Raw genomic sequence first — 27,269 nt, 5'->3', positions numbered from 1 at the left:
TTCCACTCTAAATGAAATACTCTAAGAATTTATTTCTCTCAGCATCTGTTTCTTCATTTTCCAACTCATATTTCTTCATGGCAACAAAATATCGAATAAAAGTTTCTCCTAGAGCCTGTCTCAGACATTGATCTTCATCTAGTGCCACCAGGGCATCTTCTAGTTTCAAAGGGATCTCAGGAGCAGATTCATGGAGGTCTGTGCTGTCATCTGGCCCAGCCCAAACGCCATCATAGCTTTGAAGTCCATCCAAGCCTGCAGCAACAGTAGCAGCCAGCACCAGGTAAGGATTTGCTGTGGCTGAACCCAGTTTATTTTCTATCCTGGTGCCTTTCTCACCATGACACTTGATATTAAAAGCACAGCTGTTATCATTGTACCCCCATGTGGTAGGCACACTCTCCTTCAGGTCTTTACTCTCCTTGGAATAGCGCTTCCGGCAGCTGACAGCGGGAGCCATCAGGCAGCTGAGAGCAGCGGAGTGCTTCAGGAGTCCCGCCAACCATTTTTTCCCCGTGATCGTGAGCTCCCCCATTCCAGAACTGCTGCAGAACATGTTTTTCTTCCCATCGACATCCCAAAGGCTATGTGACAAAATTCCCGAATTGCACACTCCAGTCTCGATGAAAAAACTGGCGATGTAATTGTATTTCCTTGCCACTTCTTTCACACCTGTTCTGAGGGTAAATGCATTATCAGCTGAACTGATGCCAAATTCAGGCAGAAAACATATTTCCATCTGGCCAGGCCTGGTAGAGGAGGAAAAGCTTTCAACATTGGCCCCGGTGTGATACAAACCATCCACAAGTTCTTGGATGAAGGGCTGGTCATGATTATTTAGCAGTGCTGACGCAGGTAGAGATATGGTCTTTGAATTGATAATTTCAGGCACACCAAAAATGCAAAAATCATAGATGAAGGCAGAGAGCAGGGAGAAGCCAGAGTCCTGCAGCTGGCTCAGCTGCCTCTTGGCGATGTGCCGTGGGGAGGTCAACAGCGGCTCCCCGGTCACAGTGAATGTGTCACAGATCACCCTCGCAGTCCTCTCAGCCCAGGGCAAAACTCTGAAGGTCGAAAGCTCTGGCATCAGGACTATGTCACTATTAAAACACGTTGCTCTTATGTGATCCACTTCATTGTCCTTAGGATTTGGTATCAACTCAAGATAACCTCGGGGCATATAAACCCCATGGATCACTTTTTCCTAAAGAAGTCAAAGAGTAGAGCAATTAGGTTTTGAAACTTGAAAATAAACAAAAAGGTGGGAGGGGGGTAGGAGTGGAAGAGCCTTCCTAATGAGAAAAAAATGTTAAATATCTGTTGGTTGACACTGGTTTAATATCAGATAAATTTTAAATACTTTAAAACTCCCAAAGGTAATTTATAAACAAGTCAATAATTAGCCTTAGAGGCTTGATTTCATTTTATTTTTAACCACTCCTGGGGCATGTTGAAGTTCTCCAGCCTGGGATCAGACCCACACCACAGCAGCTACCCGAACTACTGTAGGGACAATGCCTGATCCTTAATCCACAAAAGAACTTTGTAACCTTGGAGGCTTTATATGCTCATGGACCTGAAAATAACCATCATAAAGGGTATAATGATAAAATGTCATAATAGCAGCTGAGAAAGGTAAAGGCTTACACAATTACGTGAAATGATGATAACCCAAAGTATTTTTGAAAGAGCTTTCTATCATACGACATAGTTACTAATACTTCAGATAAGGCTTTATCTTGGTGTTTTCTATTGTAATCCCCACAGTTAGCTGACTGCCTAAAGTCTACAGTAAAGCTCCTCAGTCCTTCTCAGAGAGCTGACTGTGGTCACACAGGACCAAGGAGTTGGGCTGCTGAGCACTGCACTTCTTCCTACTAAAGAACAAATGAACCCACAGTGTCACAGAGTCCAGAAACCATGCCTGTGATGTGGACCTATATAGAGTTTCCAAAATGTTGTGGCCTTCAATTCAGCATGACCCAGGTGTCACCAAATCTACTGCTAGTCTGGCTCTGTTATTAATTACTAGTGTGAAATTAGGTAGGTTACAGAGCTATGAGCCTCTGCTTCCATGACTGTGAAACCAAAGTGTTAGACTGGATGATTGCTAAGTGTTAACCTTTTGGGTTCAATGGATTTGGTTTTTATTTAACTTTTGTTATGTGCCAGACAACAAGAAAGTAATGAAATTATAAAGTTGAACAGACACATAAAAGAATTTCTAGAGGGAGTTACTGTTGTGGCTCAGGGGTTAAAGGACATTCTCTCTGTGATGATGCAGGTTTGATCCCTGGCCTCACTCAGTGGGTTAAGGATCCAGCATTGCCACAAGCTGTGGTGTAGGTCGCAGATACGGCTCAGATCTGGTGTTGCAGTGTCTGTGGCATAGGCCTGCAGCTGCAGCTCTCATTCGACCCCTGGCCCAGGAACTTGACACATGACCACACATGTGCAGGTGTGGTCATAAAAAGAAAAAAAAAAATTCTAGAAATTGTGTAATAGGAATATCAATAAGACTTCATGTGTTGAAGTTTACATTAATGGGTAGAGAAAAAGCTGACTGCAAAGTTTGGTTCCCATGATGTCAGTGAACATCATGAGTAACATAATAAAAAATACTAACATTTTGCAAGTCTAATGGTTTTTCACACTACTTCCAAATACAAAAGAGCATGGCTACCAGAAAGGGGCTAGTGCTGACAGAGGCAGTATGCTGGTTCACTCTTGCATTTGATGGTGAGACACTTCCTCCTTCATTTTCAACCATTTCCACCCATTTTCAAATGTCATTTGACCTCAATGATTGAAATTTGCTTTTGCCAGTAATAAAAGTTGAGTAAGTCAAGGACTATTCATTCAGTGCCTGCTTAATTTTCAACTTACTCAAGGACCTGTATATATAAACTTTGTGTGTGTGTGTTTGTAGGCAGATCTAAAGAAGTTTTTTTGCTCTTTTTGTCTTTTCTAGGGCTGCACCTTGGCATATGGAGGTTCCCAGGCTAGGGGTCTAATCAGAACTATAGCTGCAAGCCTACGCCACAGCCACAGCAATGAGGGATCTGAGCTGCGTCTTTGACCTACACCACAGCTCATGGCAACACGGGATCCTTAACCCAATGAGCGAGGCCAGGAATCGAACCTGCAACCTCATGGTTTCTAGTTGGATTTGTTAACCACTGAGCCATGACAGGAACTCCTAAAGAAGTTTTTAAGAAAAAAATTTGAATCTTTTAGAATACTTTAAAAAATTGTTTTGAAGAACTTAGTTGTTCCCGATGTAAAGCAAATGAGAAAAATTACATTTTGATATTAAAGTAATAAGGTATAGCTAAAAATAATCTTAGAGGATGCTTTTTATGATATAGTATATAATACTGACTGATGTCCTTTCCTAAAAAAAGATGTTTCAGTAACACAATAAATCAGTTATGCAAATAAGTACATGATATAAAGTGAAAAAAAATCTCAGAATGTCTCAAAACATATCCCCAAATACAATTTCTTAATACCACTGTTTTTTGAGAACCTAATAGTATTCATTAAGTAATCTAACAATAGGTGTTTTCTTTTTGGAATTAAAAGCTGAAAGGGATATGTTCTTTATCTAGCAAATTCTATTTAATCTTTTTTTTTTCTTTCTTTCTTTCTTTTTTCTTTTTATACTTGCTCCTAGGGCTTCTGTTCTAATTTTCTCACATCAAACAAACTATAGGAGTTATCCTAAGAAAGAAGAAATCCTTATCTCTTAAGTTGTCACTGCTGTGGCTTAGGTCACTGCTGTGGTGAGGGTTTGATCCCTGGCCCAGGAACTTTCACATGCTGTGGGTGCAGAAAAAAAAAAAAAAAAACAATGACTATAATCTTCAAAATTGCAGTAAGAGAAAAAAGATAATTCTATGGGTGAAATTGTTCAAGGCAAAAGGACTAAAATTACAGTCTTAATTAGTTTTGTATTTCTACTGAGTAAATGAATTGTTGTTTGGGAGCTGAAAGATTCTTAGGGAAGAATCATGTATTTGAGGAGAGACAAGGGAAGAAACAAAAGAAATTATTGGTTTTCAGCTTGAATTGCTGTATAGATCACAGTAAAATAAGAAACAGTAATAAGGACCATTTGCTTGCTAATGGTCATGAAATTACATTGAGTCATAACTCTACCTGCAAACTGCAAAATTCACTTGGAAGAGTTCCTGCTATAGTATAGTGGGTTAAGAATCCCATTGCAGGAGTTCCCATTGTGGCTCAGTGGGTTAAGGCCCTGACGTTGTCTCTGTGAGGATGCAGATTCTATCCCTGGCCTCAATCAGTGGGTTAAGGATCTGGCATTGCCACAAGCTATGATGTAGCTCGAGGATGTGGCTTAGATCTGGTGTTGCTCTGGCTGTGGCATAGGCTGTAGCTGCAACTCTTATTCAACTCCTGGCCTGGGAACTTCCATGTCATAGGTGTGGCCATTAAAAAAAAAAGCGTCACTGCAGAGTTTTGGATTTGATGCCCTTCCTAGCACAGTGGCTTAAAGGATCTGGTGTTGCTGCAGCTCTGGCTTGGATTCAGTCCCTGGACCTGAAACCTCCGTATAACACTGGTGCGGCCATTAAAACAAAACCAAAACAAAGAAAACTCACTTGAAAAAAGTGTGCAGGGATACTTTTAGACCTGGACACACCATGGAGGTCTGTAGCTTCAAATCGTACAAACTGAAGGTGATTTTTGGCCATCTCTTGTTTAATATGCTTCATTCTAGAAGAAAGCTGGGGTGCAGTAGGAATTTGCATGCTGTCCCTGGTGTTATCTGTAAAATAAAAAATGCTCTAAATTATTACATCATAATGAACTGAGAAGCAAAATGAGGCTAGAAAATAGAATTAGTCATTATGATCATTAACAAAAGCATTATATTTTCACATCATTGGTTTAGAGTTGATCTTACCTTCCTTACTCTGCCTTCACCTTGAGTCCCAAGAACACTGTTTCTAAACAGCCTAAGAGATTATCACTTGCGGCTAGGTGAAAGTCAACATTATTTACCTAAGTATATAGCATTATCATATGTCAGTACTTGCTGAAAATGTCTTTGCTTATGGAAATTAGGCAATATGTGCATAACTGGGCAGCTTTTGGTGCCATATAATACAGTATAGACTATCATTGAAAAGACTTTGAACTTCTTGAACTAACTAGTGTTACCAAAATCAAAGTTTCTGATGATTACGGGTAACATTACTTGTTTATTTTTGTTTATTTTCTGTAGCTTTGCCTTTTTTGTTTGACAAAAGGGTTTTATATCTTTATAATGGAATCTTAATCTAAGACAGCTACATCTTTTTCAAATTTAAAGTTTGTATAAATGAGCAAAAAAAAAGTGTTTTTCAAGAAGGAGAGAAGTGGGGTCCAGCATTGTCACTACAGTGGTTTAGGTCCCTGCTGTGGCGCAGGTTTGATCCCTGGCCTGGGAATTTCCACATGCTGCAGACATAGCCAAAAATAAATAAATAAACAAAAAATAAAAAAGAATGAGTGCATTAGGAGATGAAAATTTAGACTGAATACTCAATTTTAAAAGCTAGAAAATTAAAAAAAAATATTCTTTTTAAGACTTAAGATAGTTTACAAATTCTAAAGTTTTAGAGTTAGAAGAGACTTTGTGATAAATCATCTAATTCACTTAACTCATGAACTTGAGTCCCCGAATCACACGCTCATGGACTTGTTATGGTAATTAAACAAGTTATTTAACAGTTCTTGGCATACAGTAACCACCGTTATCAATACTCTTAGACATGTAACCCTAGTAATGGTACCATGGTCATGTCTGAATCTGTATCCCCATCAATCTGTCACATCACTGATGTTGAGCAGCTATCATTTTTTTTGCCTGCTCCCTGGCATATGGAGTTCCTGAGCCAGGAATCAGATCCAAACTGCAGTTGCGACGTACGCCACAGCTGCAGCAATGCTGGATCCTTAACCCACTGTGCCAGCCAGGGATTGAACCTGCATCTCAGGGCTCCAGAGATGCCTCAGATCCCTTTGCACCACAGCGGGAACTCAGGAGTATAAAGTGATGCCTGAGTATCCTTTTTCAAGATACAAGTAGGCTTTTAAAACATAAAGATGGACAGTTTAAAAACATAAATTAAGTAGATTTTAAGTACATGAAGCATGTAAAAGAACAATCTACTGGTTCTACCTATGCAAATATATTTAGGGATGCTATTTTGTCACTGAAAAATTCAGCTGCTCTGAGGTTTCAGAGGCTCTACAGCTAGCTTCCATTTAACACAAACAAGCTGTAGCAACTACAGTGTTTCAGCTAAATTAGCTATTGCTGTGTTCCAACCTATTCTGAAGTGTTGGGTGTTCTTCCCAAGATGAACAATTCTCCTTAAAGAAAATAAAATTTATAGGCATTTTAAAATGTGGGAATTTCAGATGATTAATATTCTAAACATAAAAAGCAATTATACATGTATTAACTATTTTATATTAAATATATTGACAACATAAATAATCGTTAATTCTTATAATAATATAATAATAATAATATATTAACAATGTATTAATATGTTAACAATGTAAAAAATCAGAAGACATCTTCTATTAAAGAAATAAAGTCATTTTACTGGTAACACCAGTAATGATATTAGTTCTTTGCCTTATCTATATCATCTAAAGGTCTATAAAAATGTGTTATTTTGAAATAAGAAAAATGTTTATCCACTCAATACAGATTTTTTTTTTTTTTGCCTATGACACACTATTTATACTGGGCATATAACTAGAAAGCAGCCAGAAAAAGTCTGGGTACCCTTAGAGAGCTTTATATTATTGGTGAAACTATAGACAATAAACATGCCACCAAATGCAAGGTGGGATAATTTATGGTTGTGAAAGTGCTGGAAAAAATCAGCTGAAGTATTAATTCTATGAGATTTAATCACAATGTGGACAGATTCAACCACTGACTTACTCTAAGATCCCCGAGCTGCACTATGGCTGGACAGCGAATGTATACATTAGCTTGGTAAGGCGGCCATAGCAGATACTGCAGACCAGGAGGCTTAAACAGAAATTTATTTTCTTACAGTTCTGGAAGGTAGAAGTCCCAGATCAAAGTGTCAGCAGGATTGGTTGGTTTCTTCTGAAGGGCTCCCTCCTTGGCTTGTGGATGGCCATCTTCTTCACATGGTCTTCCCTCTGTGTGTGTTTCCTAATCTTCTCTTCTTATAGGGACACCAGCCATATTGGATTAGAGCCCACCCTATAGAACTCATTCAACATTAATTACCTCTTTTAAAGCTCCTTCTCCAAAGACAGACATATTGTGAGGTACTAGTGGTTAGGACTTCAATATATGAATTTTGGGGAAACACAGTTCAGCCCATAATAATGTAACAACCAGTTTCCACTTTCTTCAGAGTCCTTATCACCACCTACCATATTGTATAATGCAAGTGTACTGTCTGTCTTTCTCCCCTTGCATGTCAGCTCCAAGAGAGTTTTCTTACTTACTTACTTGCTGCTCTGTCCCCAGTATGTGTAGCAGTACAGTAGGCATATCAAAGGCACTCACTGACTATTCCTTTACTAATTTAATGATTACTGTGATTTAATTAAGTGACTGATTAATCTATTCTGTGTGATTTGACCTTGCCTAATTTAAAAGTAAAACTTGGCATCACATATTTTGATATATATCCTAAGTATCAATTTTTCGTTTAAAAGTTTAATTTTTTCACCAAATATGAGAACACTGTCCAATCAAATTTCATTTTCAAGGCATCAACTATTCTCAACAGTCTGAATTTCTTTTCTTCAAATAAATTGCACTTGTTAGACACAATTAAACCCTATGGTCAGTGCCTCCCAGATGTGTATGATGACAATCAGACAGATAAATTAAACAATGAAATTATTTCAATGTGCTTTTGTAAAGGAAGTTTATCAAAGTAAATCAATATGCTTTTATAGAGGAAGTTCTGCTGTGAGTGTTTATGGGAAAAAATTAGAAAACACTAAAAGCCAAGTAAACCTCTAAGCTCTAGAGCAGCCCAGAAGGCTTTGGGGAAATGTCCGTGTTCAGTGACAATGAGGACATAGAGAACAGGCCAAGGTCACCGATAAAAGGTGTTAGTGTTGGTGCTTTCGGAAAATCCGTTTTGGAGTTCCAGCTGTGGTGCAGTGGGTTAAGAATCCGACTCTAGTGGCTCAGGTTGCTGTGGAGGCACAGGTTCGATCCCTGGCCTGGCACAGTGGGTTAAAGGATCCCATCCATGTTGCTGCAGCTGTGGCGTAGGTTGCAGCTGTGGTGTAGTTTGCAACTGTGGCTCAGATGCAATCCCTGGCCCAGGAATGTCATATGCTGTGGGTGTGGCCATTATATATTTTTAAAAAATCTCATTTCAAGAAAGGAAAAGTACTTTTGAGAGTATAGCTTAGGAAAGGAATGCCCTTCTCCTCTCCTTCCTCTGCTTGGCTACTCTGAGCACCACCCTGTTAGCAGAGATGTGTCCTCATCCTCTGGCTACACCACATTAGCCCTATAGTGTTGGAAAGCCTGGGTGCAGGACAAAATCAATAAAAAGTGAGGGTGGAGGAGCTCTTCCTTGAAAAAATATATTTAAAAAAAATTCAAAGTAGTTATTACAGAGAAGAAAGTACCATGTTAAAATTCCTTACACCTGTTTTGGGGGTTGATCTTTATATTTATTTTAAAACCATCTATTGGTGGTTTGTTTGGAGTTGTAAACAGGTGCTTAGAGCCTGTAAAAAATTTCTCTTGTGGCTCACCAGGTTAAGGATCCAGCATTGTCACTGCTGTGGCTCTGGTTACATCTGTGGCTCAGGTTCGATTTCTGGCCTGGGAAATTCTGCATGCCATGGGAACAACCAAAAAAAAAAGAGAGAGAGAAAGAAAAAAAAAGAAAAAGAAAGAAAGGGGATTCTGAATTAACTAAGTAGAGTCTATCAAAATTGTACCCACACTCCTTGTCATAGTTGATTGGTGCAAAGAGAGTTCATGACACAATTCTTTCCTCAGCTCTTTTTGATTTGAGACTTAAAAATGGTAAATTCTATTTCTCTTAAAAATGATGGCTGAAGCTGTATAAAACTAAGGGCATAAACTATTTGGGGAAGAGCCAATGTGACCAGCAGATGTTTTCTCAGTCTTTCCAGTGTTAGGAAACTTTTTAAAATTAGTTGACACTTAAATACCAGAAAATTTCATGTAAAAATCTTGAGTTTAAACTTCTCTTGAAAAAACTAGATTTGGCAACACTGGGTGACTTTCTCCACAGTAACCATTGGCTGGAGTTCTGAGGTGGCTTTCAGAGGTGTATGCATCCTCTAACTCATGGGTTGGCAGATGTTTTCTGTAAATGGCCAGATGGTAGATATTTGCATCTTTGCAGGCTGTATGGTCTCTGTTGCAACTGCTCAACACTGCCATTATAGCACAAAAGTATCTATAGAAAATACATATAATTTATTTATTAAAACTGGTCAGTAAGCTCAGCCTGGCCCCTGGCCATAATTAATCATCCATAGTTTCCTTCCAGCCAGCACTAGCCCACCTCCCTCATGGGCATTATCTGCCTGGCCCGTGTGGCATTTGTATTGACGGTCCCTGATGCTTGGAGGCTGTTGGTGCTTATATTCTTCACTTCATAGAGAAATGTATGAAGCTAAAGCACAGAGAATTGCAGAGATGAGAGATTCTATGAATTTCCTCCAAGGATGTTCACACCCTGAGCTTTGGAACCTAAAAAATATGTTAAACTACAGTGCAGAAGGAACTTTGCGGATGTGATTAAGGTTATGGATCTTAAAACAAAGATATTGTATTGAATTGCTCAGGTGAGCCCTTAAAAGCAGAGAACTTTATCCAGCTATAGGCAGAAAAGTTCTTTGGAAGAAAAGGAATTTATAGAGATTCCAAATATGAGAACCATTTGAAGCACTGCTGGCTTGGAGATATATAAACAGAGGCTTCCAGGGCCTAAGGGCCATCCCGGTTGGCAGCTAGCAAGGAAACAGGAACCTCAGTCCTACAACTGCAAGGGACTGGATTTTTTTCAAAGATGTGAATGATTTTGGAAGTGTTTTGTTTCCTAGAGTCTCTGGCTAAGAACTGAGATGGCCAACACCTTGATTTTGGCCTTGCCATACCTGAGGCAGAGAAATCAGATGAGCCAACCGAGATATCTGACATACAGATCTGTGACATAATAAATTGTGTTATTTAAAATGCTAAATTTGTTATAATGGCTACATAAAACTAATTTACATGGAGTCCTCATGGTGTTCATCCTCAGGTTCTACTTCCTCCTAAGGCCCTGTGTGTGTGGTAAAGAATTTATCCTTGCCCAGAGAAAGCTCTGGCCTTTACCCTTGGCCTTGGGAGGTAATCTCTCAGCGCTTGCAATGTCCACAACAGAGTGTCTTTGTTTTCTTTGGGCTCTGGCCACACTAGAAAGTCTGGTGATGTCATTTATTATTGGGTCATGAGGTATAACTTTACCCCAGTAGGGCTGTGTGGCCAGTTGACTGTGGAGCTTCATTAAAGACTCTGCACACCAAGACTCAGGTGACCTTCCTGCTTGGCAGTACTCCGTTTATATTGCCACATGTCATTGCCAAGAGAATAGTGCTGTCTATGACGCTACTTCACTGAAAGAGGACCATGGTGAGCCCCATGCTTGGAAATTCCTTAGACTCTTCATCATGAATCACTTCCCTTGATGGACTTAAACGTATTTTTTTCATTGTAATAAACTATAAGCCTGAGTATAATAGCTTTCAGTGAGATCTGTGAGTCCTTGTAGCCAATTATCAAAACTAAGGTTAGTCTTAGGAAACTCCCAGTCTTGAAATGGGGATCAGAAGTGAGGGTAGCCTAGTGGACACTGTACCTCTAACTTCACACACTGCTATGAGTCTACCTTCCAAATCTTGTATGCTCAATCTTTTCATCATGGAGTCTCTTGTGAAATAAATAACTTTTTAAACTAGTTTCTATCACTTGGATCCCAGAATTTTTTTTACCCAATACATTCATAGGCTAAAATAGCTATATCACTATTGATACAGAAATTTAGAGTAACAGAATTTCACTCGTAAAAAAGACTTGAGAGATCATCCATTGCAACCCCTCCATTTTCCACATGAGCAGCCTGGTGGGAAAATAAAATTGTAAAGAATTTTGTAAATGATAGGTATATAAATTATTTTAAGTATTCTGACTTCTAAGCTAGCAGTCCTCAACCACCATCACGTTATCACTAATTAAAATACAAATAGAAACTTGGGATTCATGGCTAGACCCATATGTCCCAGAGTCCTTACCAGTATTATAGCTGGAGTTTGGGTGAAATTCACCACCAGGAGTACTGGCTGATGTTTTGAGGGGCAATGGCTTTATCACTATTTTCTGATCTTTGGAGTCCTTGTCATCTTGTGGCAAATGAGATTCAGCAGAGCCAGATGCCATGACTGGTTTGTTTGTATCTCCCAGTTTGTGGCCCACCATTTGATTTCTAATCTTTTCTGTAGAAATAAAGAAAAATGTTAAGGTCTTCTGCCCATTTTTGGATTGGGTTGGTTGTTTTCTGGATAGTGAGTTATATGAACTGTTTCTATATTTTGGATATTAATCCCTTGTTGACCTCATTATTTGCAAGTATATTCTCCCATTCTGTAGATATTCTTCATTTTGTTGATAGTTTTCTTTGCTGTGCAGAAGCTTTTAAGTTTGATTAGGTATCATTTGTTTATTCTTGCTTTTGTTTCTTTTGCCTTGGGAGACTTATCTAAGAAATTATTACTACAGTTTATGTCAAAGGATTTTTTCACCTAGGAATTTTATGGTTTCATGTCTTATATTTAAATTTTTAAACTAATTTGAGTTTAAAATTAGTGAGTTTTCTAATTTCACTTATGTGCATGAGACTATCCAGGTTTCCCAACACCACTTGCTGAAGAGAGACTATCTTTTATCTGTTGTATATTCCTGCCTCTTTTGTGAAAGATTAATTGACTCCAGGTGTGTGGGTTTATTTATGGGCTCTCTATTCTGTTCCATTGATCTCTATGTCTGTTTTTTTGTGCCAACACCATGCTGTTTGATTACTGTAGCTTTGTAATATTGCCTGAAATTTGGGAGGGTCGTACCTCCAGTTTTATTCTTTTTCCTGAGGATTGCTTTGGCAATTCTGGGTCTTTTGTGGTTCCATATAAACTTTAGAATTATTTGTTCCAGTTCTGTGAAAAACATCATGAGTAATTTGATAAGGATTGCATTAAACTGGTTATTTGGGTAGGATGGACATTTTAACAAATTTAAATAGACATTTCTTCAAAGAAGAACAGGCAAATGAAAAGATGCTCAACATTGCTAATTATCAGATAAACGCAAATCAAAACTACAGTGAAGCATCACCTCACACCAGTCAGAATGGACATGATAAAAAAGTCTACAGATAATAAATGCTGGAGAGGGTGTGAAGAAAAGGGAACTCTCCTACACTGTTGGTGGAAGTATAAACTGGTATAGCTGCTATGGAAAACAGTGTGGAGTTTCCTTAAAAAACTAAAAATAGAACTACCATATGACAGCAATCCCACTCCTAGGCATATATCTGGAATAGATGAAAACTTAATTTGAAAATGTAGATATACCTCAATGTTCATAGCAGCACTATCTCATATATATATATGTATATATATAATATTACATATATAACATATATATTATACACACAGTGGAATATTACTTAGCTACAAAAAATAAAATATTGCTGTTTGCAACAACATGGATGGACCTAGAGATTGTCATGCTGAGTTAAGTCAGGGAAAGATAAGCATTATGTAATATCACCTCATGTGGAATCTAAAACATTAAGACAAATGAATCTACATGCAAAACAGAAACAGAGTTATGGTTTCTGTAATAGACTTACGGTTTTCATAGAGGACAAACTTATGGCTACCAAAGGGGAAAGGGAGAATGGGGAACGAAAAATCATGTATATGGAATTAATAGATACACATTACTGTATATAGAATATAAAATAGATAATCAACAAGGATTTCCTGTGTAACACAGGGAACAATAATCACTGTCTTGTAATAATCTATAATGGAAAATAATCTGAAAAAATATATGTATGTAACTGAATCACTTTGCTGTTTACCTGAAACTAACACAATATTATAAATCAACTATAGCTCAATTAAAAAAAAAAGGAAAAATGTTAAAACATGTTGACTCCGTTTTCAATTGTCCTTCACCGGGATGTGAAGAAGAATACTTGAGAAAATAATTTATTCTTAGACAGTGATATACAAAATAAGGGGCAGTGGGAGTAGTTCACCCTGGTTACAGGACCTGAGGGGGTGCAGTGCCTGTAGAGAATTTAAAAACAGTAATAAAATCTACAGAAGTCTGACTGTAGTTTATTGTTGTTTATGGCAACAATAAACTATTCCTACCACTCCTGCCTTGGAACGCTGCTGGAATAGAATAGAATCTTTTGTCTAGATCAACTCCTAGTTTCGGTGCTGTTTCAATCTAGTTGGAACCCCACCTTGTGGTATGAAAATTCAATCCACAGACATGATCTTTATGGTGGCCTCCCTCAGACATGATCTTTGTAAGCCATTCTCAGAACAGAAATACACTTCTCTTCCTATTCACATATGTTTCTTCTCTTGTGTACTCTCTCTTTTCCCCCACTACTAGTACCCTAGTTTTACCCCTTTTAAATATTAAATATATTTATTATTTTTATATATTTATGTTGTAAGCCTATATTAGCCATCTTTTATGTTGCTGTGTAGGAGTATATTTTATTTCTTTTTGTTTGCTTTTCCCATAGAAGAAAAGAAAAATGTTTTAGGAAAAGGAGGAACAAATAGAGATTGTGTTTGACCACGTATTCTTGAGGAATCATAGTAGCAAGATACCTTTTGAGTTGGAAAAATCCGTTTCTCCTATTTCAGTTGAAAAAATATGTAGTTTAGTGACTTTCTTTCTTGTCTTTCTTAATTTGCTCATCCTTCTGGCTTTAGTCTCATTACCTTCATCTTTTGCATCCTGTAATAATTAATAAACAAAAAGTCAAATAATAGATCACACATACAACTAAATTTGGATGTCAAGAAAGAATGATGATTGGGTAACTAAATTTAAAAATGACAATAGGAGGCTTTTAAACAAGGTAAATTTTGTCATTTCCATATGCACTTGAATAATTCAAAATTAAGAGGCTAAATATTCTCCTGACAGGATAGAGTTTTCTGTATCTCCTATATGTGGTACAGAAAATATCATGAAATAATTTAAAATCTTGCCCAGCTAGTCAAGATTTCTATCTTAATCTTTTTTACTCTGGGATTTTTTTTTTTTCTTTTTTTGGCTACACCCGAGGTATTTGGAAGTTCCTGGGCCAGGGATCAAATCCAAGCCACAGCTGTGACCTATAACACTGTATAGACAACACTGGATCCTTAACCCCACTGTACCACAGTGGGAACTCCCCACTCTGGGATATTTTACATTATTTATTCTTAAATAATAATTTTACACAAACCTATTTTAGCTAAAAAGCCTTCTTTTTATCATTTCTTTTATTTTTCTTTTCTTTCCTTCCTTCCTTCCTTCCTTCCTTCCTTCCTTTCCTTCCTTTCCTTCCTTCCTTCCTTCCTTCCTTCCTTCCTTCCTTCCTTCCTTCCTTCCTTCCTTCCTTCTTTCTTTCTTTCTTTCTTTCTTTCTTTCTTTCTTTCTTTCTTTCTTTCTTTCTTTCTTTCTTTCTTTCTTTCTTTCTTTCCTTCTTTCTATTTGCTTTCTAGGGATGCATCTGTAGCATATGGAAATTCCCAGGCTAGGGACTGAATCAGAGCTGCAGCTGCCAGCCTACACCACAGCCACAGCAACAGCAATGCCAGATCCTTAACCCATTGAATGAGGCCAGGGATAGAACCACCTTCCTGAACTAGTCAGTTTCATTACCACTGAGCCACAATGGGAACTCACTATAATTTCTTTTTAAAAGAATCTCTAATGTTTTTGACCAGAGGCATAAGTACCTGAGGAATTGGATTTTATTCTTTTTCCTTATCCTCATTCTAATTGCATCAATATTTACTTCAAAAAAGTACTTGCTTTCATAAAATGTTCTTTTGTGACTGTGTTTTATATATGTAAACCAGTGTCATGCTCAAACTTTTATAGCTTGGGGAAACTTAAAGAAAAACATTTTAAAACAGAATAATCTAACTTCAAAGTCTGAGTTTGTTTTTGTTCTGCAAATAAGTTCATTTATATTCCTTTTTTAGGTGTCAAATATAAGTGATATCATATGTTTGTCTTTAACTTCTGAATAATTTCACTTAGTATGGTAATCTCTAGGTCCATTCATGTAACTGCAAATGCCATTTCATTTTTTATGTCTGAGTAGTATTCCATTGTATATATGTACCACATCTTTATCTATTCCTCTGTTGATCAGCATTTAGGGTTTTTCCATGTCTTGGCTATTGTAAATAGGGCTGCAGTGAACACTGGGGTGCATGTATCTTTTTGAATTATGATTTTCTCCAGATAGATGCCCAGGGGTGGGATTGTTGGATCATATGGCTTAAGGTTACCATTGGGATAAGTGGGAGGGAGGAATGGACTGAGGGCTTGGGATTGACACATGCACACGGTGGTACATGGAATGACTGACCAATGGAGACCTGCTGTATAGCATGGGGAACTCTACCCAATGTTCTGTGATAATCTATATGGGAAAAGAATCTAAAAAAGAATGGATGTCTGTGTAACTGAATGTCTTAATTGTACAGCAGAAATTATCACAACATTGTAAATCAACTATACTTCAATAAAACTTTAAAAACTGAAAACAAAAACAAAATAACCCAACTTCAACACTCTGATTATAATCTTTGACATGATTCCTTAACAGAGTTTTCAAAGGTTGTTTTCTGAGCCAGACAGTGAGGTGGGGCTGGGGATGAATCTGGCCAACAGTGGACAGATTCACCCTGCAGGCCTGGGACACAACTGAAATAAATACAATTTTTTTTTGTCCTTTTAGGGCCTCACCTGCAGCTTATGGAAGTTCCCAGGCTAGAGGTTGAATCAGAGCTGTAGCTGCCAGCCTACCTCACAGCCACAGTAATGCACTATTCGAGCTGCATCTGCGACCTATCTTTAACCCACTGAGCAGGGCCCAGGGTCAAACCTGTGTCCTCATGGGTGCTAGTCTGGTTCATTACCACTGAGCCACAACAGGAACTCCTGAAATTTTTAAAAAGAATTAGCTGACTTTGACTTGTTTCCAGGTATTCACTTTTATTTTTAATTCACTGAAATCATTTTTATCAGAATCATTTATTTTTTATGCAAATGACTGGATATTTTATGCACATCATCAACAGATTTCACTGTTTTAAGATTTGCTTAGGTGTCATTACTTCTACCAAGTCAACTTTTCCAATTGTTTTTAATGAATTATAATTGACTTACAATATTATATTAGTTTCAGGTGTCCAACATAGTAATTCAATGTTTTTATGAAGCATACTCCATGCAAAGTTATTATAAAATATTGACTATAAATTTCCCTGTGTTGCACTTTACGTACTTGTAACTTATTTATTTTGTAACGAATAGTTTGTATCTCTTAATCATCTATTCCTATTTCACCCATTTCCCCCTCTCTTCTTTCCTCTTTGGTAGTTTGGTAGTTGCAGATGACAAAAAAGTCATTCTTTTATGGCTGAATAATATTCCATTGTGTGTGTGTTGGGGGGAGAGATGGCGATAGATACAGATATATATATATATATTATTCCATACAATGTTATAAATATCATTTGCAACAACTTGGATGGACCTGGAGGGAATTATGCTGATAGTGGTATTTTTAATTTTTTTTTTTTTTTTTTACAAACTCAGCATTGTTGTTTGTCAGGGTCAAAAACTATAGTCTAAAATGTTTTGAGCTATTTTCTTTTGAAGAGCAGTTTTTGAAGTTTCTGTATCTGGAGGCCAATTAAAAATACATATCCGGGGAGGTTGTTAGGGAAAAACAATAACAATTATTGTTTTAGTAATATTCACCATTTGTCAGTTAAACCTAAAGGCTAAAGAAGGGAAAATGAATTTAACTTTTTTGTGTGTATATGTAAGTATGACACAGTAATATTATCATTACCATGTTTTTTTAAAAAGACGTATTTCGTAGGATAAAGTCTGTGTGACTTTAAAGTTTGATTTTTTAGAAAATTTTAGTTTATACTATAGATAATCTTACATTTAGATCATGTGATTTATTGTGAGATAGTCATTTTTTTCTAATAATTTATATTTTTGTGTATATTTTCCCAGTGCACTTTGGATAGGATTCTGATAGTGATATGTTAGCTTTATTGTATATATTCACCATTTCTAAGATTGCATTGCCAGAAATATACATTGTATAGTTGTAATTCAGGTAACTATTTTTATATACTTATGTCTCTGGTTATTTTTAAGAAGTATTGCTTAGAAAATGAAATACCAGGCCAGTTACATGACTACCAAAGGAAACTGAGCAGACTAACATTTGTATAAATTTGATCCATGTATAGATTGAAGGAATCAAATGAAATGAACCTTAATATTTCTTCTAGCTTCAAACTTTGAGTGCAATGAAACAACAATGTGCTAAAATTGAGCACTCTGTCTGGCGCATTTTCTCAGCATAACCCTCAAGAAAGTAGAATCTCCATTCAATAAATGAGAAAAGTAAGACCCAGAATAACTTTTCCCCCAAAGTGGATCGAGAGTGGAGAGTACAAACCAGTCTTCTGATTTCTAAAATGCCATTCTGCTTCTTAAATACCAGAGACCCAAGCCCAGAGAAAGTTTGTTTTAGTAATATTCACCTGCCTTCATATAAACCAGACCAAAAGGGAAAGTTTATTAAGAGAATTAATAAGGACAATTTACCAATTACTAACCTGAGCGTTTCACCAATATAAACCCTAGAACCAAGACATAATATGTGCCTCTGAATCCAAAATAGATGTTTACGTTTTGTTTTCAAATGAAGAATACATTTCATTCAGGACTTTGATTTTCTTTTATATACTAAGGTGATCAGAGTGTAGACATAGTTATAATAGCTAAATCAAATTTAATGGTTCCCTGTTTTATCCCACCTCCAGTAGGGTATTTTCATTCTTCTTCATCTCTCAACTACATTTAGTTACAATGTGAATGTTTCAGTAAAAAAAAAAAAAATAATCTACTAGCCAGGATTCTCTGATTTGACTTCTAATTCTGACTTTTCCACTAAGTAGCAAGTCCTCTGGAGTGTTGGTATTTTCCTCTGTAAATAGTGCTATAAGTGTAGTCATACCCAGAAAGTATACTAACATTTTACAAGTATTTTTATAACCAAACAATATTTTATATCTGTTTAATACTCAGAACAACTTCCGGGGACAACTATTATTACCTACAATCTGTCAAGGCAGAAACTGGAGTTAAATGATTCATTGGAGTTAAATGATTTGTTCAAGGTCACATGACTGCCAAGGAAGAATGAGAATCATTTGGGAGCTTCCCACATCACCATAGGGGACAGCTGAACTAGATGAAATTTTACTCCTATTTGAAAATATTAGCTGTGTGACTATAAACATTTGCTCACTCAAATTCCTCAATTACATGTTATTTTACAATTATACTATTATTTTTTTTCTTTTTTTTGGCCACACGCACGGTATGTGGCAGTTCCCTGTCCAGGGATGTAATCCAAGCCACAGATGTAAACTGTGCCACTGCTGCAGCAATGCCACATCCTTAACTTGCTGCACCACAGTGGGAATTCCTGGCATGATTTATTTTGTACAGCCCCCCTTATCTCAGCATCTCTAAACTCTGAACATAGTAAGAGAGGGGAACCTCTGAGAGAGGTGAGGAAATGTCAGGCTGCCTGAGGGTTCTCAGAAGGAGTGGTGTGACCAACATCCTCATGCTTGTCCTCCACAGTACTGCTCTTAAACAGATCAGACTGTTTTATAAACAGTGTCTTTAGATAGCCAGGACAGCTAGGCCACACTTGAACAGAAGAGGGGACACAAACTAAAGATAGAAGGAAGTGAATAAATAAGGCTGGGAAAACCATGGACATAGCACAGATCTGTGTGAACATACAAATCTAATTCATGCTTAATTTGGACAGTCTCAGAATTCTGCTACATCAGGTTAATTCTCATTTCTTTTGACATTTCCACTAGAGAAACTTTTCACACTTCAGAAATGTTCCCACCATCATTCCATCAGATGCTTCAGCTCATACACAGGAATGGCCTTAAAGAATGTTTCATATTACAAGATATTTTCATTCTTGTTTTTTTTAGCACAGCATTTCTTTTGAAAATTGTTAATGTGACTTAACATGTTTGGCATTTTGCATTTCAACTCAGTGGCTCATCAAGTTAACTACAAGGTTTAACCTAAAGGGATTCTGCCAAACATTAAATTTAAACCTAATTTGACCTAAGTTCCTTTCCAGTAATCAGTATTATTTAGATTCTAAATATCACCAATTCTATTTATTCACTTTTAATTTTCTCTAACAGTTACCTTTGCAATGTCAATGCTTTAAAAAACCTTTGTTTTAATCCTGTATACTGGCTGTAGCATGAGGTATTATCATTAATTCATTTACCATACACTCTGATTTTGTTAATGAGGGGAGGTACATGAAGAAGAAAGCCAAACAGACAAACAACACATCAAGTTTCAACCTGCGTTAGAAATAATGTAGGGAGTTCCCATCGTGGCGCAGTGGTTAACGAATCCGACTAGGAACCATGAGGTTGCGGGTTTGGTCCCTGGCCTTGCTCAGTGGGTTAACGATCCGGCGTTGCCGTGAGCTGTGGTGTAGGTTGCAGACGTGGCTCAGATCCCGCGTTGCTGTGGCTCTGGCGTAGGCCGGTGGCTACAGCTCTGATTCGACCCCTAGCCTGGGAACCTCCACACGCCGCGGGAGCGGCCTGGCCCAAGAAATAGCAAAAAGACAAAAAAGAAAAAAAAGAAAAATAATGTAAAAAGTGGTCAACAATTATCAAATTTTAAAAATATGTCAAAGGGAAAAGAATTTCAGTTTCCTTAACGTGTATCTTCAAAGAAAAAAAGAAGAAAATGTATTCAAAATATTTGCAGAAAATATATTTCAAAGAACACATCACAAACTTACATCAGCTAATCTAAAAACATCCATGCCTATTAACCACTATTCCTATTTCTGGCAACTTGATCTAAGAAAGTAATTCAAAATATATAAAATTTATGCATGTCCAGGGCCACCTTTGTTATAATAGTGAAAACTTGAAAGCAGTGTAGATTAAAATAGGAAGAGTTAAATACATTATGGCAATTGTTCATGACTCACCATATTGGGTTTCCTTAGTGGCCTAGACCTTAAGGATCTGGCATTGTCACTGCTGTGGTTCAGGTCACTGCTGTGGCATGGGTTTGATCCCTGGCCCTGAAACTTCCACATGCTGCAGGCACAGGCTTCCCCCAAAATGAATGCTTCCATTTACCATCTTTTGTCACATGGATTACCACAGTCATTACTAACTTCCTCCTCACATTCAGGGTTGCCATTCTCCTATCTAGCCTCTAGACTACTGTCCATATCACTTCTCTAAATCATAATTTTGGTTTTGTTATTCCTCTGCTTAGGATACTTCCACAGATTCTGTCACCTTCAGGAAAAATTCAAATTAGTATTCTCTGAGGCCCTGCATAACTCATCCTTACCAATCTCTCCAGGCTCTGTAGCTGGCCACTTCCTCACACAAATTCTGTCACCATCTATACACATCTAGCTGGGTCATTCCTCTGGCCCATATGGTTTCCTTTTTGCCTAGGTTCTTACTGATTATCTAGCCTATTCCACTGAGGTAGTTAACTCCTCTTCTTATCACAGCTCAAAATTAACTTCCCAGAAGTTCCCACTGTGGCGCAGCTGGTTAGGGATCCAGTGTTGCCACAGCTGTGGTGTAGGTTGCAGCTGTGGCTCAGTTTCAACTTCTGGCCCATGAACTTCCACATGTTGGTGCAGCCAAAAAAGAAAAGAAAGGAAAAAAAAAAAAAAAACTCCCTGGATAATTTGCTCTAGCCACCCTATTCAAAGATTATTAATAATCCTAAATCCCCTAAGTATATCCCTAATTAAACTTTGTACCCTGTTCAAGCAACTCACAATTTTTGTCTCCTTTATCCCAATTGGTAAACTGTTTAATTTCCTCAGAAATATTACTTAGTGCTTGGTAAAATAATTCTCAGTATCATTTTTTTTGTCTTTTGTCTTTTTAGAATTCTCAATATCATTAAAGTAGCTTTTCTTCATTCACATACTATTTTTCTCCAAACCAAAAGGTGATGATTAGTTTAAGCCCAAGTACCACAATTCCTTAAGTGCCAAGTGTATAATTAGGTGCTTCTTCTAGAATTAAGAGCTACTGCAGCCATGAACCAAGGATCTGCTTAGACTTCCCAGTATCCACTTGGGAATTCTAGGCTAGAGATTACAATGATATGAATTAGGATAACAGCTGTGGAGATGGAAGGGAAAGTGAACATACTGAAAATATATTTGGGAGGTAGCTATGGCAGGTTGGTGATTGACTAGATGTAGGAGGTAAAGGAGACAGAATGATCAAAGGTAATAGTAAAGTTTCTGCCCAGAAAACCCAAATGAGGAGGAGAACTGAGAGGGGAGCTAGATTCGGTTTGGGATATACAGAAACTAAGACAAATGTGTCATCTGGAGGTTCCCAGCAAATATTACCCATGTGGATCAGAACCTCAAAGATAAAACAAGAGGGAAAAAGCAAAGCCTGACAGTGGTTGGAATTATTAAGGAAGAGCAGGGATTGAAAAAATAAGAGGACTAAGATAAAACTGAGAGCAACTGTATTTAATGATTAAACATAGAAACTGAATCCCAGAGAGAGTAGTCAGAAAATAAATGATGAGAAAGTGAAAGAAAAAAACTGGAAAAGGATGGCTTCATTGACATTAAAAGAGCAAAGCTATATTTAAAGAAGAGAAGTTCCCATGTAGCACAGTGGGTTAAGGATTCGGTGTTGTACAGCTGTGGTGCAGGTTGCAACTGCAGGGCAGGCTTGAGAACTTCCACATACTGAAGGTTCAGCCAAAAAGAAAAGGGAGCATGAATAGGCCATGCTACTGAAATAATAAAATGATAAATAAGGTTAGCATTAAAACTTGCCTGTCGCTTTTTGCAACCAGCTCATCAAAAGCCTTGGTGAGAACAGTTTCAGTGGAAGATTATGAGCAGCAGTCAGACTGCTGTAAGTTGAGGAGGAATGAACAGTGTTTAGTCCAGGGTCTGCACACAGTAAGCTACAGAAATGTCTACTACTACCAAGTGGAGACCAGTGGGAAATAAGGTCAAAAGTATAAAGGGAAGAAGACAGAATGGCCCCTGAACGAATGCATAGGTATCCAAAAAAAGCTTATGTTGCTTTTAGGAAGAAAAGACTTACACATATTTAAATGCTTGATAAAAGAAGTCAATAAAGAAGATGTTGGAGTGAAGAAAAAAGATAGAATAAGATCCCTGAAAGGGCAAAAACCCGAGTTGAGATGAAGAAATTACTCTAATATATCTCTTTCTATAAGAGTAAGTAAAGATAGAAGGTTAGAAAAAGGAGAGAAGAGGAAAAATATGGAGGAAGAGAAGAATTAGGAGGAGAGAAAGGAAATTGCCAGCATTTAATGTGTGCTTTTCAGATGATATAACAGAGCCTTAGTAAGATTAATTGCTACTAATCAGTGACAGAATCTGAATTTAAAGTTAATTTTAGACCACTGATTTTTCTTACCCATTCTGGAGGTGCTCAGACAATAGGGATATGAAAAACTAAAGGGTTAAGAAGAATGGAAGTAGTTCCACTGGGTTGTAGCTGAGAATGAAAAAGGGACTCAGGAAACAACAATGTTGAGCACCCCACAGGAACTGAAGATGTTGAAGATTTAGTGGCATCAGTCTACCAGGTAAATCATTTTTCTCTAGCCAAGCTCTGTTGGAGTTGTGAAAAATGCAAGACTGAGGTTTTGTGAGGATACAAACTCAGGAAGATAATGACAAAAATAAGCTGAAGATATTGGTGAGTAGGAGGCCAAAATAATGAGGCATGAAATCCAGAAAGAATGGGATAGGAATTGAAATCAGGAAAGAGTGACTAGGCGAACTAGTTAAGAGACTGGAGATTCCCACTAGGTGCCAATTTAGATATATCCTTGTGCTTAATATATTGACTAGAATACAATGGGAATTGAATGTTTTCTAATAAATAAATGAATGCGTGGCAACCAAGGCCTACCATGTTGAAATAGAAGGCCAGCTTCTGGACATTTGACTGGGATCTCTCCTTCATAAATAATTCCAAATAAGATTTCTTTGAATGTCCAACAGGAATAGTTGATGTAATCAAACAGCTTTCATAGATAAAATATTATGTGGACTCCTTCAAAGTTTTCTCAAGAATGGCTTAGAGAAAGAGAGCTTCTGTTGATGACAAGCTGCTCCATAGCAACTCTGTCCCCTTACTCCATTAATTTCGCCTTTCCTTCAGGTTTTGTTGTTGTTGTTGTTGTTGTTGTTTTTGCTGTATTTATCCTCAAAACCACACCTTATCTCCAGGGTTATGATTATTCCCTTTAAAACATATGCTTCTTTATAGTATAGCTAAAACATGCTAATATTTCAAAAAAATTCCTAAACATTAAAGAACAATATGAAATAAATAAAATTCAGAAACATTACAAAACCCCCCAAATTACAAAGCATTCACTTTGTATATTTGTGTATTTCTGGTACATCTACCAACCTATGTTGGTAGATGCTGATCTGTTCCATGTCTTACTCAAGACCCTGCCCAAAGTATTTTCCTTTTTAGGTATCTGACTCACCAGACAAATAAGCATTCTTTGGAGCTTATTTTAAAACTTCAACACTTTTTTATTGTCTAGTAAGTGATTCATTCCATCTACTAAGCTGTTTCTGCAAAGTCACTTTAATCTTACACCAAGCTAGAGATTCTCTGATATCATTATGGACAAGGACCCAAAAGACTGTCTTTTCTAAACTTACAGAAAATGAGATATTCTTACAAAGATGCTATCCACTTATTCTAAAGCTAGATCTTCACCTGTATATTTTTAAAGAATTTTTATCCTTCAACTGTATTACATTTTAGGAGGTTTCATCTGACTACATGGAATCTCTAGAGATTTCTGTTCTTTATTACAAATGTGGGAATCCTCATCGCAAAATTCAAAAGTACTGAAACTGGAAAGAGATAAATTTGATGTAAAGAAAAAGTTCCTATATGTCTTTATAAAGTTGCGCAGGAAGGAAAAGTAGGGGAAGTTGAGGTAGGGAAATCTCTAGCCTTGAGTGCTGCCTCAGCAGGTCAGTTACAGCTTCCCCCAGCACCACACATACTGCCTCTGGTCTCATCCCCGCTGGCATCCATTTCTCTTCTGCATCTTAAATGGAAGCATCAGCCTTTTATGTCTACTGTGTGAATATTTTCTTTACTGAGTCATAAGCATCTAGAAGCAGAGAATAGATTGTTTGGCATATCACCCAACTCAGTACCACACTCAAGGCTTTTTTTTTTTTGTTTTTCTTTTTCCTTCCTTCCTTCCTTCTGGCTGCACCATGGCATGTGGAAGTTCCTAGGTGATCCAACCTGAGCCACAGCAGTGACAACACCAGATACTTAACCTGCTGAGCCACATGGGAACTCCCACACACTCAAGGTTTTTTGATAAATTTTAATTTTGATAAATAGATGTTCTTCTATTTCCCTCACTTTCGTAATGTCATACACCACAGGGTTTATTTTGAGGAATAAGAATGTGTTTTTGATCGATTTTCTTTTCACTGATTAGAATTTGGCTGAATGCATGACTTCACAACATTATTTTGAATAGAGGCTATCAGTAGAGTATTCTTTAGGGACACACCATATCTGAAGTCAATAATGGTTCACTTTTACTTGAAGATTCTGCCAGAGAATCTGTTCAGGTTGAGGAAGTGATTGTCCTAGGGATTTACTTCATATGCAAAAATCTGCCTTTCTAAATCAGGCAAGCCTGTGTTTAGCTCTCCTGTTTTTGCAGTTAACCTTATGCTGCTGCTCCTCCTGTTGCCAGAATTTTTGGTCTGGAACACAGTCATTATCCCTTCCTGGCCATCAGTAAACTGGAAAAGGAATGTTACACACCATCTGCGTCGCTCCTCCTGTATTCCTTCTCTTCCTGAGCGTACGACCCTACTCAGGAAAGTGCAGAGGAGGTTACTCCATGAAGAGCGGGGTCCGGTAGACACCAAGACTCACCTTTATTACATCTATTAACTAACATGTTCCATCCCTGCTAACAAGGAACTTTTCCCCAAAAGACAGATATGTCTTGTGCTGCAGAAATGGAGTACTTTAAAATCATGTAGTTGGTCTTTCTATTCTCCTAAGAGTGAACACTCACCCTTTGGCCTAGATCGATCTTGGGGAGAATGTGACTGTTATTATGGCTATGGAATCCTTAACTAAAATTGTGGAAAGTGGAATTCCTGCTGTGATGCAGTGGGTTAAGAATCCAGCTGTGGTGGAGGTCACAGCTGCAGCTGGGATTCGATCCCTGACTGGAAACTTCCACATGCCTCAGGTGAGGCCAAAAAATAAAAATAAAAAAAGTAAAAAAACAAATAAATAAACTTTTGGAAGGTGGGGTAGAAAACACAGTTCTGCCACAGGCTCAGGAGTAGTAAAACCTCATCCAAGAAGAAGTTAAATAGTTAAAATCAAAATTTCAAAAAGCGACTGATATGCATACTAATGACTTTCTTCCTCTAAGCCATCATTTGCAGCTGTGAATTTACTTTCAGATAAATGAGTTTTCTTCCTCAGACATGTCTATCCCTTGATGCCTCTGACAATGACAGGACATTGTAAGCAATAGATACTCCTCAGTGAGTCCCTTCTTTGCATGGCGTTACCCAATTTCCTTGTGGAAAGTACCTGTCTCTGTCCCTAAGCACACTGCTTATACTCAAACATAGCAGTGACCCCATTCTTCCGTAGTTTTCAGCCATCTCTTCCCCCAGATGGAAGAGTCTGTTCTCTATTTGCTGCTATTTCAAACGTGGTGCATTATCTCCCACCATGCCTCACACATAGTGGGCATGCTTCTTGCATTATATTTTGTTAACTTTATCTAAAGAAAACCCTCAGACATGGCCACAGCATGCCTCCCAGTCTACGTTCTAGAATTTCAGAATGGCCTGGGAGAATAAAAGAATAGAAGTTGGGTACATACACAGTAAGAAGTAATGAGAAATACTACATGTTGACAACTGAGAGTTTTAATCTATGCTAGCAGATAAGTGGCCATCATTCTTTGAAATGGTGAGCATTTCAAATATAATTTGAAAATGGGGTCTCCCCTTTGGTCATTTAACCTCAAAGTATTTTTGTTAGAATGAAACAAAAATTTTGAGAAAAATATTGTGCTCTCCATAACAACCAAAAGAGGTGTAAACATTTTTATCAGACTTATGTTTCCAATTCAGTGCCTAAGGAGGTCATTTAAAATGATTAATCAAACTAAACATGCTTTCATAATGCAAATTCTGAATTTAGTTTTTATTATATTTATAAACTCAATGTGTAGCAGAGAATTTCTTCACAAACTTCCCCAATGCAGATATAAAGCAAGTATAGTCATGTTGCCCTTATTCATACTGGCACTCAAATAGTTGACATAAAAAGCTTTGCTGTTAGTATTTTGGTAAATGACATTTTAATTATTAACTTCATACCTCCTTCAGAAGGTCCCCTTCATCATTCATCTCACACTTTTTTACTTACGTTGGCTTTGGAAACCACAATATCCGCAACAAATGCACTCAACATGTATTTATATGTACACCTGAAACAAACAAACAAAGGTGAATTCCATGGAAGCTCTTTCCAGAGGGGCCTGGCAGGTAATAAAAGATAAACCCCAGAATCTGATGTGTCATGCCTGAGGCACAGGATACTAGAAATACACTAAAAGAGTCAAATGACAAAGGCTCATTTATGCCTGACTCCCTACAAACAAAGGACACACAAAGCTTAAAACTGTGTTCATTGACTTTTTCTCTAACACACTGAACTTT

The 27,269-nt window shown here is 37.4% G+C and overlaps 1 protein-coding gene and 1 long non-coding RNA gene across 14 annotated transcripts in view; one reads left to right on the top strand and one right to left on the bottom strand.

The window, feature by feature from the left end:
• LOC146406171 (uncharacterized) overlaps positions 1-27,269 on the top strand; it is a 197,811-nt gene that overhangs the window by 38,826 nt on the left and 131,716 nt on the right. The gene's annotated exons all lie outside the window — the stretch shown is intronic.
• LGSN (lengsin, lens protein with glutamine synthetase domain) lies at positions 8-27,232 on the bottom strand. The gene is made up of 6 exons (XM_084964186.1): positions 27,045-27,232; positions 24,834-24,836; positions 13,969-14,098; positions 11,350-11,550; positions 4,629-4,795; positions 8-1,204 (listed from the first exon to the last, which is right to left on the bottom strand). Exons 1-6 carry the CDS (start codon positions 27,129-27,131, stop codon positions 8-10), a joined length of 1,785 nt encoding a protein of 594 aa, XP_084820312.1. The 5' UTR covers positions 27,132-27,232.

This window comes from Sus scrofa, chromosome 1 (assembly GCF_054392235.1).
Source record: "Sus scrofa isolate SSC_HxYL_T2T_F1_AM1 chromosome 1, Sscrofa_HxYL_maternal_Yorkshire_Landrace_v2.0, whole genome shotgun sequence".
Lineage (NCBI taxonomy): Eukaryota > Metazoa > Chordata > Mammalia > Artiodactyla > Suidae > Sus > Sus scrofa.
Note: the sequence above shows the minus strand (reverse complement) of the source record. Positions and strands in the feature narration are given on the sequence as shown.

Excerpts from the sequence above, each read along its gene's own strand:
- LGSN (XM_084964186.1), bottom strand. The coding sequence starts at position 27,131 with ATGACACATCAGATTCTGGGGTTTATCTTTTATTACCTGCCAGGCCCC. Across the intron at positions 4,796-11,349 it reads AAACTCCAGCTATAATACTG|ATAACACCAGGGACAGCATG; the intron begins GTAAGGACTCTG and ends TTTATTTTACAG. Across the intron at positions 1,205-4,628 it reads TCCCTGCACACTTTTTTCAA|GAAAAAGTGATCCATGGGGT; the intron begins GTGAGTTTTCTT and ends TGACTTCTTTAG.